The 20,341-nt window shown below is 42.8% G+C and overlaps 1 protein-coding gene across 4 annotated transcripts in view; it reads right to left on the reverse strand.

Annotated features, from left to right (window-relative positions):
• Positions 1-14,262, reverse strand: part of RBM5 (RNA binding motif protein 5) — a 31,438-nt gene extending 17,176 nt beyond the window's left edge. Inside the window, exons 1-7 of one of the 4 annotated variants that reach the window (XM_008260673.4) lie at positions 14,127-14,262; positions 12,770-12,834; positions 11,080-11,245; positions 9,664-9,819; positions 4,307-4,376; positions 3,755-3,828; positions 1,246-1,329 (exon numbers count right to left, since the gene is read on the reverse strand). In XM_008260673.4, the coding sequence (XP_008258895.1) occupies positions 1,246-1,329; positions 3,755-3,828; positions 4,307-4,376; positions 9,664-9,819; positions 11,080-11,245; positions 12,770-12,786 (567 nt within the window). In that variant the 5' untranslated portion in view covers positions 12,787-12,834; positions 14,127-14,262. Of the gene's footprint in view, positions 1-1,245; positions 1,330-3,754; positions 3,829-4,306; positions 4,377-9,663; positions 9,820-11,079; positions 11,246-12,769; positions 12,838-13,617 lie in introns of all 4 variants that reach the window. The other 3 variants (XM_008260674.4, XM_051852421.2, XM_070050798.1) reach the window with 3 other exon arrangements.
• Positions 14,263-20,341: the final 6,079 nt, after the last annotated feature.

Below are 20,341 nucleotides of genomic sequence, written 5' to 3' on the forward strand. Positions count from 1 at the left end.
TAAAATTGTAATTTAAATATTGGGCTTAGAATCTGGGTTTTTAATTTTTTTTTAAGGCATAGAAACAGACATATACAAAGATATCTTTCATCCTCTTGTTCACTCCCCAAATGGCAGGGATCTGGAACTCAATTTGAGACTTCCAAATGGGTGGCAGGTACCCAAGGACTTGAGCTATCATCACTGCATCCCAGGGTGCACATCAGCAGGAAGGCGGACCTGAGGCAGAGGAGCTGGGACTCAAAGCAGCTCCAACGTGGGATGCAAACATCGTATGTGGCATCTTAACCATTTTCCAAATACTGATCTTAGAACCTGGATCTTTTTTTTTTTTTTTTTTTTTTTGGACAGGCAGAGTGGACAGTGAGAGAGAGAGACAGAGAGAGAAAGGTCTTCCTTTGCCGCTGGTTCACCCTCCAATGGCCGCCGCTGCAGCCGGCGCACCGCGCTGATCCTGGCAGGAGCCAGGAGCCAGGTGCTTTTCCTGGTCTCCCATGGGGTGCAGGGCCCAAGCACCTGGGCCATCCTCCACTGCACTCCCTGGCCATAGCAGAGAGCTGGCCTGGAAGAGGGGCAACCGGGACAGAATCCGGCGCCCCAACCGGGACTAGAACCCGGTGTGCCGGCGCCGCAAGGTGGAGGATTAGCCTATTGAGCCACGGCGCCGGCTTTTTTTTTTTTTTTTTTTTTTAAAGATTTTATTTATTTATTTGAGAGGTAGAGTTACAGACAGTCCGAGGGAGAGACAGACAGAAAGGTCTTGCTTCCATTGGTTCACTCTCCAAGCGGCCGTAACGGCCAGAACTGCGCCTATCTGAAGCCAGGAGCCAGGCGCTTCTTCCTGGTCTCCTACATGGGTGCAGGGGTCCAAGGACTTGGGCCATCTTCTACTGCTCTCCCAGGCCATAGCAGAGAGCTGGATTGGAAGTGGAGCAACCGGGACTAGAATTGGCGCCCATATGGGATGTGGACACTGCAGGCAGAAGATTAACCTACGGCGCCACGGTGCCAGCCCCAGAACCCGGATCTTAATTAACAAAATCTCCAGAGTTCTTTCTGGGGATTCGGTCTTCTAATCCCAGCAAAGGATTCAGGAAAAGTCACAAAGCATGAAAATTACCTTAAGATAAAAGATGGTGACTGTGTACTTATTAATTTCCTTATCTGGATAGTCCAATAAATAAATAGAAAAACAGCAAAATCCTGATAAAGAGTTTTGCCTATTTGGGAAGAATACATGCTTACCTTGTTACAAAGCCAATCTTCAAACTTGGGTCTGAGATTGCTATAATGCATTGTAATGTGCTTTCCTTGAATCACCAACTTTTTCTGTAAGAAAAGACATAATTAGTTATTCCCATTGTGAGGAACATGTGTCCATTTTCCCAGGGCAGAGCACACTTCGGAAAAATCAGTGCTCTGGAATTAAATGGACAACATACGGGGAGGACCAACCACCGCCACCTATACTCTGCCCATCCAATCCTTCAGATAGGCAGTAAGAGAATGGGATGCGGAGTAAAGGTAAACGGAGTCAGGGAATGCTGAGAAAGCTGCCAAACACTAAACGCTGACATGCACCAGGCCGTGTCTCCAGCAGAGACAGAAGTCCTAACATTCAGCATTGACAGGCTGCCTGAGAGTGACAGTCTATTTCAAAAAGCAGAAGACACAACTTTCCCAGTTCTGAGATTGTCTCCCACTTTAGCTTTTATCATGGTGTCCTTGGGCTTCGCTTCACTTTTTCCATAGTCCCCCATCTTTATGTCAAGTAAAAACCTTTATATTTTCCCCTCTCCCGAACTCCTGCTTCAAGATGTGTCCTTTGGGGGTACAAAGGGAGGGGAAATCATTTTAAAGGGAATCTGATTATGATTACTTTTCAGGAAAGACTATTCTGAATGCCACCGACTCTTAAAACAGTTAAATGAGATGTCTTCCTGTCAATTGCAACCATGTCATGTCCTAAGTGACAGATGTTTTTCACTGAAATGGATGGTAACCTTCTTCAAGGTGAGAAACCAGGAGGCCAATGAAGTTTCTTCAGGGGGTAGGAAAAGTTCATAAATGCACACAACACCTCATCCTTCAAGTCAACCGTGTGACTAAAAGATATTTAACTTTAAAGGGCCAAGACCCAGAGCTGAATCATTCTAGCCAAGAGTGTACCTAGCACCTGCCCCCAAAAAGTCTTCATTTAATAGGAGCATTTTTTCTTTCTGTTTGGGGGATGGTGGTAAGAATAAGAGTGATCTGAAACTATCACAACAGATTTAAACAGGAAGTTAGATATCCAGATTGTGAAAAGGAGTCTAACCCTTCTAAACATACATACTGTTGAGCAATCTGGCTCTCGCATATCCTGGAAGATTAAGACAATGTTGTGAATTTTTTCTGCAATATCTAAAGGCAAGACTGTATGTCTGGCCAAGAGGGCAAGAGCTGAAGGGCCATCCACTCACTTTTAACATACAGAAGCAAAAATAGAGAAGCTGGGAGATACGTCAACAGATCATCCCACTAAAGAGGGATGTGTGTTGGGGAAACTCCAAACTACCACTGAGTCCCTAATCCTTTTGGCCTTTTATTTCTGGAGTGAATTTGAACTGTAATGAAGTATTATACATTAACATAGCTTTGTATACATTAAAATTGTGGAAACTTTTAAATGTCTGATAGGTTTTAATTTCTGAGGAGTTTTTAAACTCCCAGGTTAATCAATCTGACACATTCATTGCACCAAAAGTTGCTGTCAAGAAGGTAGACTCACATGAAGGTTATTTATATTCTGGAATTACTAGAATGGTGTCCATGGTATGAAATGAATGGACTTCCACTTCTATACGATCAAGCTGTGACTTTTAAGAAAATGAACTAAAAAACAAGCCAGTCAATCCAAGTAATATCTTTAGTAATGAGTTGTTATAAATGGCACTATCACTAACCAAAGAATTCTTATTCATGGGAGACTCAAATCATAAAATGTTGCGGAAAGGTAATTAGTCAAGAAAATTCCCAGAATGCACTTGGGTAAAAGCATTCAATATTGTGCTATAGATCTCTTGCAAAAATTTTTAAGTGCCAAGCACTAAACATTATTTTTGTAAACTGAAGCACACTTAATAATAGTTCATCAAAGAACCATCAACGATTGCTTTGAACAGGCTATTTAAAAGGCATTCTTGGAGAGATTAGAATGTTAATGCCGCTCTAACTAGATCAGACAGCAGCAAGATACTGCTTCCAGGGTAATCTCATCAGACTTATTTTTCATAAATTCTAGTAGGTCCTTAAAATAGCCCCTGAAGATTCATCTGAGCAATTATACATCTAGGAGATGTGGTCTCCAGGCAGAAACAAGTATTTATAAAAATGCCTACTAGGGACTTTCATTATGTTCTCTTCACTGTCAAACGGAAAGTCTAATAGTCTAAGCTCACTCTCAATGGACATAGTAAATAAAAACATAATCAGGTAGGAAAAGGGGGGGGGGATATTAAGATATTTTGATAATTACCAGACAGGTATTCTGTAGCTAATGCCCTGTCAGGCAGCCATGTTTAAAGGCAGAGCAAATTCGATTCTGCAATGCAGTTCTTGTGTATTTATTCTAGTAATGTCAATTTTAATATATACAAAGCTTGCTTTTTTAAAGTCACTCCTTTGGAACAAACCACTCCTTCAACCTTTTTTTTTTAAATTGTACAGACTTGTTCCATTTTCATGAATATCTAGACTTGGTGAGTGAAGCAACCTGATTGGCTTCCATCCAGCTGGTAGCATCTTGCAAGTGATAAAACTCCACGAAGGCGAAACCACGGCTTACACCTAGAGACAGCATTCAGATATAGACGGGATACTCGTGTTAGTCAGTTCCTTTATAACAGGTGAATCTCTCTCCCACTGCTTCAACACTGCGTGACAAAGCCAATTGGGAAGCAGCTTTACAAATGTCACTTGACTTGGGGATCTTCTTGATACTTTGCCATGGCAAGGAACAAGCCGTCTGAACTAAATGTCACTCGATTTGACTCCACGCTTAAAGTAACCATGCAACCGAACACAAACAGTCAAACAAGGAGTTTATAAATTACTTACCGAAGGAAAAAAAAGCCCCTAAAAACAAAGTTTTTAAAAAGTTCCTCTCAGATGCTAACATCGTTTTCAAAGTCACATTCCTTAGCCATGGCAAACCTTTCATTCTGAATTCATGTGCTTGAAGATTGGGGGTATCAAGATGTTCTTTAGGGACTGAAGTGGGAATGGGGAAGAGAACCAGAACGGCAGGAACTAAGCAAGCTCTCACCTGTTTTTCTTTTCATCAGCCTCACGTCTGCAGGCTGAGGGCCTTCAAAAGACTGCATTGTTTCTCGAATCTGCACAGGGTTTTACAAAAAGTTTTAGCCACACAATATTCATCAGTGAAAAAATTTCATGGACTAGATATTTTATCAACTGTTCAATTAACAAGACCGTCTATTAGCAAAATACAACTATCCTAAAAGGCAACTGAAAAAAGGACACTTCTCATAGAAATTGATGTAAAAGTCATGAAGCCATTAATTATATGCTGTCTGGAAACTTCCCTCAGGCACAATTAATTTATGTTATGACATACAGTGCTAGAGCTGCTCATAATACGATGTTCATCAAAGCTCCCTCCTTTAGTCCAATCTCACTGTTTTTTGTTCTAAAGGACCAAAACAAAATAAGATTTAAAAGGGAGAGGCTGCATCATCATTCTTTAAAGTATACCTAAGAATCAATAGCCAAAAAAGGGAGTTCCCTCAAGTTAAACATTTTTTGTGCAACATCTTAAAAAATTAATTTTCTTGCATTTAGAGATATGAAAAGTAACACAGTTCAGAATCTTAGACTACAAATTAAAACACCCCCCCCAAGACATTAATTATGCCTAAAAAAAAAAATTCTGGCTGGTAGGCTGTTCTGGATATCAGACCTATTCCTTATTGCAAAAGGCAATGATAAAAAAAAATAATATTAGTTCGGGGCCAATGCTGTAGTGTAGTAGGTTAAGTCTCTACCAGCACTGCTGGCATCCCATATGGGTGCTGGTTCAAGTCCTGACTACTCTACTTCCGATTCAGCTCCCTGCTAAAGTGCCTGGGAAGGCAGTAGCCGATGGCTCAAGTCCTTGGGCCCCTGCACCCACGTGGGAGACCAGGAAGCAGCTCCTGGCTCCTGGGTTTTGGCTGGTCTAAGCCCAGCCATTTAGGCCATTTGTCGAGTGAACCAGAGGATGGAAGATCTCTCTCCCTCTCCCTATAACTCTTTCAAATGAAAATAAATAATCTCAAAAAAATTATTAGTCACTTCTTTAATCACATCAGGTGGCAATATTCCCAAAACAGAAATGGCCAAATTTTTAAATAAAAATTCTCAATTGCACCTACTAGTTAGGTGTAAAGGCTGCAGTATTATATATAGGCAACTTCTATTTACTAAAATTGAAATCCCCAAATCAACACTTGCAGCACTTTCATGGTCATTAACTGACAGGCAGAGGAACGAAAAATATGTTGCCCAAATGGACACATTCCTGGCTGAGATTTAACATGGCAATACCTTTGTGTTGTTTGAATTTCACATTGTAACCAAGTGTTTAAGTGCCACATTTTCATGCCCTTCCCCCCAACTTCATTTGATTTCACTGCTTAAAATGGCTTCCCAAGCAGGGTGCTAAGTGCTATCTAAGTACTCTTAAGCACAAGAAGGCTGTGATATGCTTATAGACAAAATCTATTAGGTAAGCTTTAGTCAGGAATGAGTTACAGCGTTGTTGGCTGTGAGCTCAATGTTAATGAATCAACAATATATATCAAATAAAGCTCCTTTAAATAGAAACACATATGAAACAAAGTTACATCAACTGGCTGACAAATATTGCAATCACAGGCTCTTAGAAACCTAACTCTGTTCAGAAAGAGCCAATGGTTCAGTATTAATGGTACTTCATAAAGTTACCAGGAATAAGGATAAACTACTGTGTTACCTGTTTTCTCACACAGCAGTGCTACAATGAGCCACAATGAGACTCAAGTTTGTACTAACATAGTGAATAAAAAAAGTCACTAGAGTAAAGATAGTTACTATAAAATAGTAACACAGTAACATATATACTAACATAGTTACTCTCAAAATTCTTACCTGTCATCTAATGCTCTCAATCTGGCTAGAGTGAAATAAAATGGAAGCAGGAGTACTATAATCCAAATCTTTCCCTACAACACACTACACACTTGTTTCAAGCCTACCCTCATGCCACAATGCTTCCAACTCAACTCTTTCCTGGCCTGTTGAGCCTGCCAACAAAAGAGCACACAGATATGCTCTTTAATCCTGCCTTTGTCACAAGGCTCAGCTGGATAAACAAAGGCAGTTGAGATCTGCCAAATCATTGGTAAAATCAGTATCTACCTACCCTATGTGATAGAGAACTACTGGCATTCATTTAGATGGCCATCATACATTTTACAAATATTTAGATCCTAATGGATTGGTAGTACAGCATAGTCTGCAGTGCTGACATTCCACATGGGTACTGGTTCATTTTCCAGCTGCTCCTCTTCTGATCCAGCTCTCTGCTTGTGGCCTGGGAAAGCAGTAAAAGATGGCCCAAGTGCTAGGGCCCCTTCACCTGCATGAGACCTGGTAAGAATCTCCTGATTATCTCAACTCTGACTACTGCAGCAATCTGGGGAATGAACCAGGAAGATCTTTCTGTCTCTCCTTCCCTCTCTCTGTAACTCTACTTCTCAAATAAAAATCTTAAAAAAAAAAAAAAGAACGTGTATGGGTGCAAACATATGCACTCCCTACTCCACATTCTCACTTGCTGCAGCTAACCAAGTCCACCTCTGCCTACCTACTACCATTCTTTCTGCCCACCATTCCAATCTGTGCAGCTACTGCAACTTGGCCAAAATCTTCAGTTAATTTCCTTTTATGCTCAGCTAAGCTTTCAAAGACAGGTTGTCAGCCCCAATGGCACTTTCCCACTTACTTCTCCCCTGCCACCAAGAGCCTCTGACCCCAGTCAAATGAAGCCAATTGCTAGGCTTTATCTGGATTCAGTACATTTCTATTTCCAGGTCTGTCCTGGAGGGCCAATCAACCACATCCTTCTTTTAGGGTACAGTATTTCTGTGCCCCTATAGCATCAACTCAATTAAGATCTCCATGGAGTTTCTCCTTACCCTCCATTACTAATGATCTCCCCTTAACAAGCTTTCAGGGTGGGCATTTGGTCCAATAGTCTAAGATGCCCAAATACCATATGGTGTGCTTGTGTTCAAGTCTTGCCTCCACTTCCAATCCAGCTTTCTGCTAACGCACTCTGGGAGCCAGCAGATGATGGCTTAAGTACTTGGGTCCTTGCCATCCACACCAAAGACATGAGTTAAGTTCTGGGATCCTGGCTTTAGCTGAGCCCTGCCCTAGCTATTGTGGCCATTTGGGAGTGAACCAGTGGTTGGAGGATAGAGATCTGTCTGTCTGCCTTTCAAATAAATGAAAATGAGTTTGTTTACTTAAGAATACCTTTCTATTCTGCACTGACAGCTTCACCTACAGACCTTAGCTTTTTCTTTTTTAAAATATTTTATTTATTTGAAAGGCAGAGTTAGAGAGAGAGAGAAATCTTTCATCCCTGCTGGTTCATTTCCAAATGGCTGCAACAGCCAGGACTGGGCGAGACTAAAGCCAGGAGATTCTTCCAGGTCTCCCATGTGAGTGCAGGGGCCCAAGCACTTGGCCCTTTCTCTGCTGCTTTCCCAGGTGCATTAGCAGGGTGCTGGATTGGAAGTGTAACAGCTGGGACTTGAATCAGTGCCCATAGGGGATGCTGGTGCCACAGGTAATAGCTTTAACAGCTCCACAACATTAGACCCAGACCTTAGCTCTTTATGTGTTAAGCTTCTTCTGGGCAGTATCTATGGTTCTGCATTCTGTAGCATCTAATATATTGTAGCAGATGTGCAGTAACCACAAATAAAAGTGTGATTACCCATTAACTCAAAACACCCCACTCACATTCACCATATTCATTATCTTTAGTATTTAGAAGGACAAAGTTGTGTAAACTCAATAATCTTGAGTTTTGTCTAAAAGTCAATTAAACATTATAGTATTATTCTGACTACTCCAGGACAATAGGTACTGGTATGACACAATTCTGCTTTTCATATCTTTTAAAAACATGTTTTCAACCTTCACATTAATTTTTCCAATGACACTGGCTGAGCAGCACACTGTATTTAATAGTTGGAAACAGAGACAGAAGCCTTGAGATCTATAGTCTCATGGTTGAAATGAGACATGCACAGTGATAGTCACAGAACAGGTACTACAAGAAAATCACAATTATGTGACTTGGGGGGAAAAAAAGAATTTATTCTGCCTGGTATATGGGGAAAGGCTTCCCAAAAGTGATTCTCCAAGTAGAAAACAGTATCCTAGTACAACAATGGACATGTCCAAAGTGGCCCACTGGGGATGGATGTGACTGGAAGGAGCAAGTATGGGCCAGAGATGCTGCTGAATACCAAGGTCAAATACAAAAATTCCTTAGCCAGGGAATGAGCCTTCCTTTTCAACAGCCTTCTCTTGAAGTTTCTGATGCATAATTTTTCTTTTGTAAAGACTTATTTTTCATTTTTTTTTTTTTTTTTTGACAGGCAGAGTGGGCAGTAAGAGAGAGAGACAGAGAGAAAGGTCTTCCTTTTGCCGTTGGTTCACTCTCCAATGGCCGCCGCAGCTGGCGCGCTGCGGCTGGCGTACCACGCTGATCCAATGGCAGGAGCCAGGTGCTTCTCCTGGTCTCCCATGGGGTGCAGGACCCAAGCACGTGGGCCATCCTCCACTGCACTCCCGGGCCACAGCAGAGAGCTGGCCTGGAAAAGGGGCAACCGGGACAGAATCTGGCGCCCCGAACGGGACTAGAACCCGGTATGCCGGCGCTGCCAGGCGGAGGATTAGCCTAGTGAGCCGCGGCACCGGTGTGTAAAGACTTATTTTTTAAAAAAATGAATTTGAAAAGTAGTGTGATGGAGAGGTAAAGACAGAAAGATTCAATGTGCTAATTTACTTCCTAAACTGCTGCAAAGGCCAGGCTGGACCAGTGTGAAGTCAGGAGCCCAGAACTCCATCTGGGTCTCCCATGTAGGTGACAGTGGCCCAAGAATGCGGGCCATCAATTGCTGCTTAACCTGGATCAGAAGCAGAGCAGCTGGAATTCATGAGTGCTAATGTACAGTATTGATGCCAACTCGAGCAGCAGCTTAACCTACTGTGCCACACCGATACCTCTTAATTTTTATCAAATCAGAGTAGCCAAATTATGAGGAAAGTTATGTTGTTACCAACACATCCCCAATTAATGAGTAATTAATTCAAGAAAGCTATCTACTAGGAGCTGTTGAAGGAGTAAGTCCTGTTCCCATTAAAGAACTTCTAGAAACTTTACATTAGGCTTCAAAGCCTAAACAGGAACGGTAATTTACTTTTGCCTACCAGCTGCCTCACCAGCTGAGGTAACAGCTTGAGAGAAAATAAGAAACATGAGAGGCCTGAAAAAAATAATGGTTGACGCTCCAAGTTTTTGTGCCTATTAGACCGCTCATTAGAACCATTGTTTCCCCTTACATCGTTCTCTGTGATGGTGATGGGAAGTCCACGCAGTATGATGGTCTTGCTTTCTCTTTCATCACTGATGTCATGCCTGTAGTCATGCTCGCCATAGTCACCATCAGAATGGTAGCCATCTTCAGATCGGTCGCTGTTCCTTCTTTCACGCTCCCTCTAATTTACAATAAACAAAATAACATCAAAACCATTTTGCATCCTCTCATCTAAGCCATCCACTCCTAGAATTTACATTTAAAAAGGGATTTATCTATTTACTTGAAAGGCTGGGGGCAGGGGAGACAAAAAATCTTCCATCTGCTGGTTTACCCCCCAAATGGCCACAATGGCTGGGCCTGGGCCAACCAAAGCTAGGAGCCTGAATCTCCATCCAGGTCTCCCACATGTGTCGCAGTCAGATCAGTGCAGCTCTGGCCATTGTGGCCATTTGGGGATTGAACCAGAGGATGGAAGACTTTCTCTCTCTCTCTCCGCCTTTCAAATAAAGATTATCCAAGCATTCCATGTTAACTGTTCTCTGCAGTGTTTTCTAAAAACACTAACAATTGTTTAGTTCAGGAAAAATGGTTTAATAGCTTATCAGACAGTACAACATACAACGAAATGCATAATATGAAATTGCTTATTATAATATGAAAGATTACATACATAGAAATACCAGAGAGAAAGTGCAAAATTACAAGGCAGCAAATCACTTTTAAACAAAACTACGTATACATATGCAAAGAAGGGTGAAAAGGTGATTGCAACTGAAACACACAGCCTGAGGCACAGTACTTGCTATTGTGATTCTACTATTTCATTTTTACAATGGGAATAGCACCTACATCATAGTGCTGTTGTGAGATCTAAATGATTGTGAAATCATGGGGAGTCCTATGTAAACCTTACCTTTTATTTCCATCACTGAAAGGCTCAGTTTGTTTTTAGGGGTTTTATTTATTATTCTAAAAAATGATTTATTTATTTCAAAGTCAGAGTTACAGAGAAAGAAGAAGTTAGAGAGATCTTCCACATGCAGCTATACTCCACCGATGGCTACAACATCCAGGGCTGGGCCAGGTTGTAGCCATGAGCTTCACCTGGGTCTCCCACATGGGTGGCAGGGGCTTAAGTACTCTGGCCATCTTCTGCTGTTTTTCCTAGGGTATTAGCAAGGAGCTGGATGGGAAGTAGAGCAGCCAGGACACAAACCGGCACCCATATGAAATACTGGCATCACGGGCGGTGGCTTTACCCCCTGTCACAATGCCAGCACAGTCTTTGGAGGGTTTAGTCAACTCAGAAAGTTTTCAGAATAACTATTTGGCTGTTGTTACTCAAGGAGAGATTTCAACATTTAGTATACTCATTTTGAGGATTTTGTACATACAAATCATAATTCTAACAAGTACATAACAGTTGCTGGTCACTCACCTCTGGACTGTCATAGTCCCGGTAGTCATCATATCTATCACCCCTCCGATCATCACTAGATCTTTTGTAATCTGAGTCCCTCCGCCTGCTTCTGGATTCACGCTCATCACGATCATCTCTGTCTATGATGGAACCGTACCTTCCACTTCGCTCTGTTCTACTCACTCTGCCAGGGAAAATAATTTTAATATAAATAAACCTGTACATTTAGAAAATATGGTTAAAAGTCCATACCACACAGATCAGTTTGTAACGTATGTCCACCAAATAGTTCAATGTAACCCTTAAAATGCTACCAAACTCCAGTTTACAAAGATAACTACTGAGAAAATACCTATATCCCTAAATGTAGTTAATTTTTAAGAACTTATGCTAAACAGAAAATACAGCTACTGAATGTTTGGGTTAAATATTTTGGAAAAAGTGCCATGTTCTCAAAGTTTATTCTTCCACTTTTTCAAGCTTATGGTCTACACATTACTTTTTTCATGCTCTTTGGGTCTTAGTGACCAAAGAGAGGAAGAAAGGAATTACTTGAATTTCGCCTAGTTTTCAAAGGAGAGCACAGCACACTCTGGCTTATTACTCTCAAGGGTATCATACCGACCAGAAAACGGACCAACAACCTGGATAAGCTAAGTTAGTCTTTTTTTGTTAGCCTGTCAATCAAGCACTTTGTTAGACATTACTGGATAGTTAACCAAGATTATCACCATCAAATATCATTATTTCCTATAAGGTAAGATCTGGCTTATTTTTGGTTACTGGTCAGAACCAGGCTCCATGGGAAAATTTAGTGACCTGAGGCTTAAACCCACCTGACAACAGATTTAAAAAAGGTTTACAAGGGCCTCATTCAGAGTGTACAAATCCAAAGACACGAGTAATCTAAGACTTCATGACATTAAGTATGGGACTAAGAGACTCTAAAAAGTAGGGTAAATGTTTAAAAAGTTACTTGGCACCACAGACTGCTGCCACAGCATTATGATGATGACATCATGTGACACAATGAAGTCCCAGTGGGCTGTCAATTTGCTCTATTACAGGGAATGGTCTCAATCCTAAGAAGGCTGGTGACTGAATAAGTAAAAGGTTATGTGTTTAAATCAAATGGCCTGAAAAGGAGTATCCATTGTTGACACAGCAGACACATTCTCTCAATTCTTCACTAATTTTTTGGTTCTTTCTTTCTTCATGTAACAGATGGTCCCAAGCCTATCAGTTATAATCCTGGATCATCTCACTATTAAGGGGACAATACCAAGAACTGGCAATCCATTAACTGCTCAGCACCGCCAGGCACTATGTGTCTGCATAGGCTGTTATCCACACTAGAAACCCTTAGTGACCCATTCCACCTGCCCTGCTTTTTAAGTAAGAAAGTAATTCTTACTTAGCCTTCATCTTAGCAATTAGTTTCTTCAGAAAGCTTTCCAGGCTGTATTCAAGAAAAAAACATGCTTCTGATAAGTTTAACAGCACCCTCAACTTTTATCACAGCTTAGTTTGCACAGTACTTTAATTTTTTCACTAGATTGCAGTCTGTCACAGTAGGGGCATAAAGGTTCTCATTAGCAATGCTTCCCACAAAACAGACATTCAAGTATTTGTGCCATAAGCAATTTTGAGCAAACAGTGCAGTTCCCACTAAAAGGCTGAGCTCAAAGGCAATACTGTAATAACTTACCGTTTGTCTGAACCCATTGTTCCACTGAAGATCTAGAACACACCTCCAAAACGTTTGTCTTATTTCTGCTAGGAGACAAAAGAGATTGGTTGCTGCAAATCTCAGAGATCACTTAAGTCAGCCTCTCTATAAACTGATACTACTGGCTGAGTTTCATCAAACCTTTATCAAATCATTAACAGTGATTATCTAGAGTGAGAACAACTGTCAAAGCCAAAAAGCAAGTCAACATGTTAACAATGAGCACAGCGGGAAGATTACGCATTTTTAAAAATAATTCATATTCAATAACAAACCCACATACGGAAGTAAGCAGAAGACAACTTCCCTGCTCTTGCTTTAGGATTACAAAGCAAAAAGGGCAGAGCTGCAATCAGCTCCGCGAGTTCAGAATCAAAGCAACTCCAATGGGGACTGACCGTTAAAATATTGATCCCGGTGACTGTATCAATATAAGGAGCAATGCGAAATTCAAAACTTTTCCATTGGAACCTCTTGAGAAGCCTGAACAAATGCTGAGTTTTGAAATCTACTACATTTATAATGCAACCGCTGATCAAAATATTTCAACCAGACAACAGCAAACCTCGACACGATTTAACTCTTCGGTAACAACCATGCCTTGGGCCGAGCAGCGAGCAGCAGCTCCCGCTAGACGCGGTTATGAGACACCACACAGCTGGGCCGTGTTCGAGAAACCGGTTAGTTACAGCTGTCCCCAGTACCTAGCCTAGAGCAGGCACTCGACAAAAATGTGAATTGAGTGAAAAGGATCATGAGGGGAAAACAAGTCCCGGAGCAGAATCGCTGCTATGGCCCCTTGTCTCCCAGACGGTGCCTTCACCCACCTCCTCCGGGTGCTGCGGCCGAGATGGCGGCGACACGGCCTGCGCGACCCGACTCGGGCGTCCGGCCTTCCCTACCTACACACGCCCCTCCTGCCTCCCAAGAAGTTCCCAGGCTGCAGATCAGTCACCACCGAAAAGCCTTTCGGAGAGGGAAATTCAGTCGCAGAAGCCGGGCGATGGCCGCTGGTCCGAGGCGCTCCGGAAGAGCGCCCGAGAGTCAGGCGACGGCTCCACCGCTCCGTTCGGTTGGGGACTCGTAGACACGCCCCAGCAAGGGGCAAACTCACAGCCCAAAAGTAGCGAGCCAACGTTCAAGCAGGGAGGTGGCCTTTGGAAGCTGAGAGACCCGGCGGCGAGAAGGGGCGCGGCCCTACAACGCCTAGAACAGTTTGGCCCCTTGAGAGGACCGGCTGGGACCGATCGGCTACCTCCTGGAGCTGACAGGAAAGCTCAGGGGCCGGCCCCAACGGCAAGAACCGCCGGTCGTTAAGGATGGCCGTCGCACTTACCCCCAGGAGGGACCGAAGCCGCAGCAGCAGCTGTGCTGCGCCCCAGAACCTCCGACAGGATTCGGCCGCTCCACAAAATGGCGCCTCCGCCGACAGCCGTCTCCTACCCACAATACCTCGCGCCTGTCCCCTCCCCCTGCCTCCCGCCTCTGCGGAGCCGCCCAATCCGCGAGGGCGCCTAACTGCGCGAGGCCTGCCGGGAAGTGTGGTCGCCGGGGCAGCCTGTCAATACGCCCAGTTATTTTCTTGCGTATTTCTCTTTTTTTTTTTTCTAAATTACGACAGAGTTGCCAATCTGCCTTTGAGGACCCGGATTAGAACTTTCAGGGCTCCTCTCAACCAGGCGTAGTAATTGTTCGCCTTTGTTAGGCGCTCTTTGCCTTCACCGGCACAAAACGTTTAATCTGGCTTCAAGAGAAGGAATATTAGCTGATTACTTCACTAGACGTTACGTTAGATTATGGTGCTAGATGCTTTACAAACTCTATAATCTAAGGGTATTTTTAATAGAAAAATTGTATTTAATAAATATAAATTTCAGAAGTACAATTTTTGGATTATGGCGGTTCTTCCCCCCATACCCAGCCTCCCTATGGGTAGTTATTAAACTCAAATTGCAGATAGGGAAATTGCGGTTTATGACAACGGAGGGAATTCTTGTAGTCAGGTCTTCAGGATGTCACTGCATGGATATTCTCTAAAGTAGGGGCCAAGGAAAGTCACTTTCCGGGCTCAACCGACGATGGATTGGCATCTCAAAGTTAACACAGCCAAATTCCTCCTCATCTCCTCCACTGCCTTCTTTAGCTAATAAATGGCAACAGCCTCCTTTCCAGTTATTCAGGATAAAAAACCTTGGAGTCATTTGATTTCTCTCATTTTCTTGCACCCATTATATCAGCAGATCTTGTTAGCTAAACCTTCAAAGTACATCTGGAATCTGACCATTTGAAGCTGTCTCTACTGTTTGTCCTAGTCAAGGCCAGCCCTGTCCTTATTTCAGAGACAGTAGGTCATACAAAGCTAACAATAGTGGCTGAGCTGGGAATTGAACTAATTTAAGAGTCTCTGCCCTCAATCACTAGAATGTAAACAAAAGACAGGGGCTTTTCTTCAGTTCACTACCATATTACCAGTGCCTGGAACATGGTGCAAACTCGGTAAATATTTGTTGAATGAACAAACCAATCCATCACCAAAACTAAAGTAGAACATTTGTGGCAAAGCAAAGATGCTTGGAAAAGTCAAAGGAATATTTTGGACTCTGGCCAGTGAGGTGGTGGTATTCCTAAGTATCCAGTTGGCATGGCTTGTCCTCGTGTTTTTAGATAGATTTTAGTGGAGCTGATTTTTCAGGTCATTTTTCAGTGCAGGCTGAAAAAACCATATAAAGGCAGAGAAAAGTATTAGTTATGAAAAACAGCACCTGTCCTACTACTCTTCTCTCACTAGATAAGAAATCTATTAAGAGTACATAGAAGAGCCGGCACCGTGGCTCACTAGGCTAATCCTCCGCCTGCGGCGCCGGCACACTTGGTTCTAGTCCCGGTCGGGGCACCGGATTCTGTCCCGGTTGCCCCTTTTCCAGGCCAGCTCTCTGCTGTGGCCAGGGAGTGCAGTGGAGGGGGCCCTATACCCGAATGGGAGACCAGGAGAGGCACCTGGCTTCTGCCTTCGGATCAGCGCGGTGCACCGGCTGCAGTGGCCATTGGAGGGTGAACCAACGGCAAAAGCAAGACCTTTCTCTTGGTCTCTCTCAGCATCCACTCTGCCTGTTTAAAAAAAAAAAAAAAAAAAGTACATAGAAGGAGTTTCAGTATCCCAGAAAAAAAAAAATATTTTTTCTGGAAAAGTCCTCAAACATGTTCTAACTATATAGCTTACCATAAATTTCTATATTAAGGGGATTAAGTGACACTGAAAATTTAGATAAAAACATGATGGTGGAAGTTGGCATTGTGGTGCAGCGAGTGGCCTGCGATACCAGAACCCCGTATGAGTGCTGGTTTTGATTCCTGGCCTCTTCACTTTGGATCCCTCTCCCTGTTAATGCTCCTGGGAAGGCAGAACATGCACCAAATGCTTGAGTACCTGCCAGTCAAATGGGAGACCCTCATGGAGTTCTAGGCTCCTGGCTTTGGTATGGCATAGCCCTGGCCATTGAGGCTCTCTGGGGAGTGAACCAGAGAAGAAGATCTCTTTCCCTATCACTTTCTTTTCAATCAACAGATTTTTAAAAAATAAAAAAATGTCTGGAAAAAGAAATCCCTGGATTTGGACTTAGGAGTAATTTTCTCCCTTTCTTTTCTATATAAAACCCCCAATATGTATTTTTTCAATGTTTCAACTTTTTCATTTGTATGTCTGAGCCTTCATAGAGTGTACAGTTTATAATGGAGCATGTAGAATTTTCATTATCAGGAAAAAAGTACATGTAAATGATTCCACAGTGACATTCAGATAATGTATTTGCCTAAGAAACTTAAATATTAAACACAGATGAGGTCAATGCAAGCCCTTCAACAGATGATACAGATGCCAAGAATCCAGAATCTACTAGAATCAATGGTCACCAGCAGCTCTACTAGAATCAGTGGTCACCAAAGCAGTTCAACAGCAATTTTGAACAACCCTTGGAGTGCTTCCTGGGCTGAGCTTGTCACCTGTGAGAAAAGCTATGTGGCTATTCATATATGACACAAAATCATTCTTAAGCTTGAATGCTGTCCCTAGAAAAGATATTCATTTCATCTGCATTTAAGTGCCATACTAAAAATTGTCTCTGGTAGCTGACTTTCTTTGTGGATACTGCCCTGTAGAACTCCAGAACCATGCCCTCAAAAGCCTGTCTCGGGGGGTGGGGGGTGGCACTGTGTTGCAGCAAGTTAAAGCTGCAGTGCTGATATCCCATATGGTCACTGGTTCTAGTCCGGACTGCTCCTCTTCTGATCCAGCTCTCTGCTATGGCCTAGGAAAGCAGTAGAAGATGGCCCAAGTCCTTGGGCCCCTGCACTCATGTGAGAGACCCAGAAAAAGCTCCTGGTTCCTGACTTCAGATCAGCTGAGCTCTGGCCATTGTGAACAAGCAGATGGAAGATCTCTCTCTCTCTACTTCTTCAAATAAATAAAAATAAATCTTAAAAAAAAAAAAAAAAGCCTCACAGTTGATGTAACAAAAACGAAGACAGCAAAGTAATTTGTTGTCATTTTAAAGAAAACTACATATATTCAATAAAGAGTAGTCCTTTGTCTTTCACACTTTTTGGATATTAAAAAAAAAAAATCTCCAATTTAATGAAATGATGAACTTGGGTCTTGAGCATGGGTGCATGGGGCCTGAGGACCTGAGCCATCTTCTGCTCCTTTCCCAAGTAGATTACCAGGGAGCTAGATGGGAAACAGAGCAGCCAGGACTCCAACCAGCACCTATAAATGGAATGTCGCTGTTACAGACAGTGGCTTAATCCACCATGCCACATCTCTAGCTCCTCAGCATTATTTTTAATTTACTGAGTGCCTTCTTTGTTAGGCCATGTGGCAGGTCCTAAGCATATGGGAGTAAAGAAAATTACCCAGGGAGACGGGGAAGAAGCTCCTGGCTCCTGGCTTTGGAGCAGTACAGCTCCGACTGTTTCGGCCATCTGGGGAGTGAACCAGCAGATGGAAGATCACTCTCTCTCTCTGCCTCTCTGTAACTCTGCCTTTCAAATAAATAAATACATCTTTTAAAAAAATTACCCAGAGTCCCTGTTCTGGAATTCTGATTAAAGGCCTCTGAGAACTTCCTAAGGATATCACAGAGTGACATTTTCCACACCCACTTCTACTCTCATCAGTACCAAAGTACTGCTTTTAAGGTGTACTGAAAAGTTTAGATCTTAAGAGTATTTCAGAGGGTGATACTGTGGCATAGCAGATAAAGCTGCCACCTGCAGTACTGGCATCCTCATATGGGCACCAGTTCACGTCCTGGCTGCTCCACTTCTGATCCAGCTCTCTGCTATGGCCTGGGAAAGCAGTAGAAGATGGCACAAGTCCTTGGGCCTCTATACCTGCCTGGGAGACCCAGAAGCAGCTCCTGGGTTTGGACTGGCCCAGCTCTCGCCATTGTGGCCATTTGAGGAATAAACCAGCAGATGAAAGACCTCTCTCTCTGCCTCTTTCTAATTCTGCCTTTCAAATAAATAAATAAATCTTTTTTTTTTTTTTTGACAGGCAGAGTGGACAGTGAGAGAGAGAGAGAGAGAGAGAGAGAGAGAGAAAGGTCTTCCTTTGCCGCTGGTTCACCCTCCAGTGGCCGGCACACTGCGCTGATCCAAAGGCAGGAGCCAGGTGCTTCTTCTGGTCTCCCATGGGGTGCAGGGCCCAAGCACTTGGGCCATTCTCCACTACACTCCCTGGCCACAGCAGAGAGCTGGCCTGGAAGAGGAGCAACCGGGACAGAATCTAGCACCCCGACTAGGTGCTGCAAGGCAGAGGATTAGCCTACTGAGCCGCGGCACCGGCCGTCAAATAAAAGAGGGTACTTCAAAAAGTTCATGGAAAATGAAATTAGAAGTTTGCTTTGGTGCAAAAAGTTTGGAAATGCATGCATAATTTTTTCTGAATACACATTGCCATGCAATTTTCTGAAGACACTTCATATTTCCAAAAGCTAAATTTCCTTTAAATGGTAAAACCAAACTATGAAAAAAAACTGTTTGAAAACTAGGCAATGGGTCAAACTTGTCTCTGAGATATGAGCCTGAACATGTCTTTAGGGATGATGTTACTGCCACCAAACAAGAATCAAGTCCAAATCATTCCATCCCAACAACTGATAGTACTTCTCCCTTGAGGTTCTTATCACATTAGTAATTGATCGATGTCCATTTTTCTCAGTGGACTGAGTCCCACGGCACAGAGACCAAAAATGGTCTTGCTGTAAGAACCAGTGACAAATACATTAAGCTCTCAAATTATTCACAGACCAACAACTTAGTAACTAGATGGTGCTTCTGCTGGAAAACCAGTAACTGGGGTTAGCAATTTTAACAGTTGGGGCTAGCACTGTGGTACAGATTAAGCTGCCACCTACAATGCCAGCATCCCATACAAGTTTTGATTCATGCCCTGGCTGCTCTGCTTCCAATGCAGCTTCCTGCCAACGCACCTGGGAAAACAGTGGAGGATGGCTCAAGTACCTGGACCCCTGCCACCCATGTGGGAGACTTGTATAGAGTTTTGGGCTCCTGACTTTGGCCTGGCCCAATCCAGGCTGTTGTGGCCATTTGGGGAGTGAGCCAGCAGATGAAAGATATCTCTTTTTCTGTCTCTCCCTCTTTCTAACTCTTCCTTTTAAACAAATAAAATTTTGAAAACAAAAACCATTTCAATAGTTAAGAATTTGACATGCCCCATACCCAGTTCACTCCAGCTCCAGTGGGGTGACAAAGGATTAGAAGGAAAACCTGGTCTGGCCAATTCAATATAAAAGTGGATCAGTTTCCAAAAAGGTTTCTGACCTATTCAGACAGAAAGTAATGAGATGCACTACAGATACACCTGCAAGACCACAGATTAGACAAGAAGGTCTCTTTGAGTGTACCTGTCTGAAATTCAAAGATTCAAACGGTCCATTTTGTAGTATTAGGTCAGAGAAACCACATCTCTCAATTCCTAAGCTAATGTGCTCCTGATTTTGGAGGGGTAAACAGACTTAAAATTAAAAGAAAGGAATTATATCTGGGCAAAGCAAGGTGAACAATTTAAATTCACATTTATCATTCCTGTTTCTGGTAATGCTTTCTCCTTAGTATATGAACCCCTTTACATCTCCTGCTCCTGTCTACCCTTTCCCCCACTTTTTGTTTGTGAACAGAGTACAGTTTGGCCCTCCTTGTTCCTACCTTATGCATTCAGACAATGCCCTTGGACTGAGGGTTGGCAAACAACAATCTACAGGCTTGTGTCCTGTGATTGTCACTTCATTGAATTAAAGCCTCAGAACTAAATAGTTACAATAGAGATCATGTGACCTGTAAAGCCTAAAATATGGAATCTGTTTCTTTACAAGAGTGGATAGATTCCTGCCTCACACCATGAAGTTGCTGTTTTAAATACCTAGCTCTCTCCCTAAGAATCATTCTTCTCCTGACATATCTGCAAAGTGCAATTTAGTGTAACATGTAACCTAGAGGAATTATTTTTCAAAGTTGTAATACAGTATACAGTCC

This window comes from Oryctolagus cuniculus, chromosome 10 (assembly GCF_964237555.1).
Source record: "Oryctolagus cuniculus chromosome 10, mOryCun1.1, whole genome shotgun sequence".
Lineage (NCBI taxonomy): Eukaryota > Metazoa > Chordata > Mammalia > Lagomorpha > Leporidae > Oryctolagus > Oryctolagus cuniculus.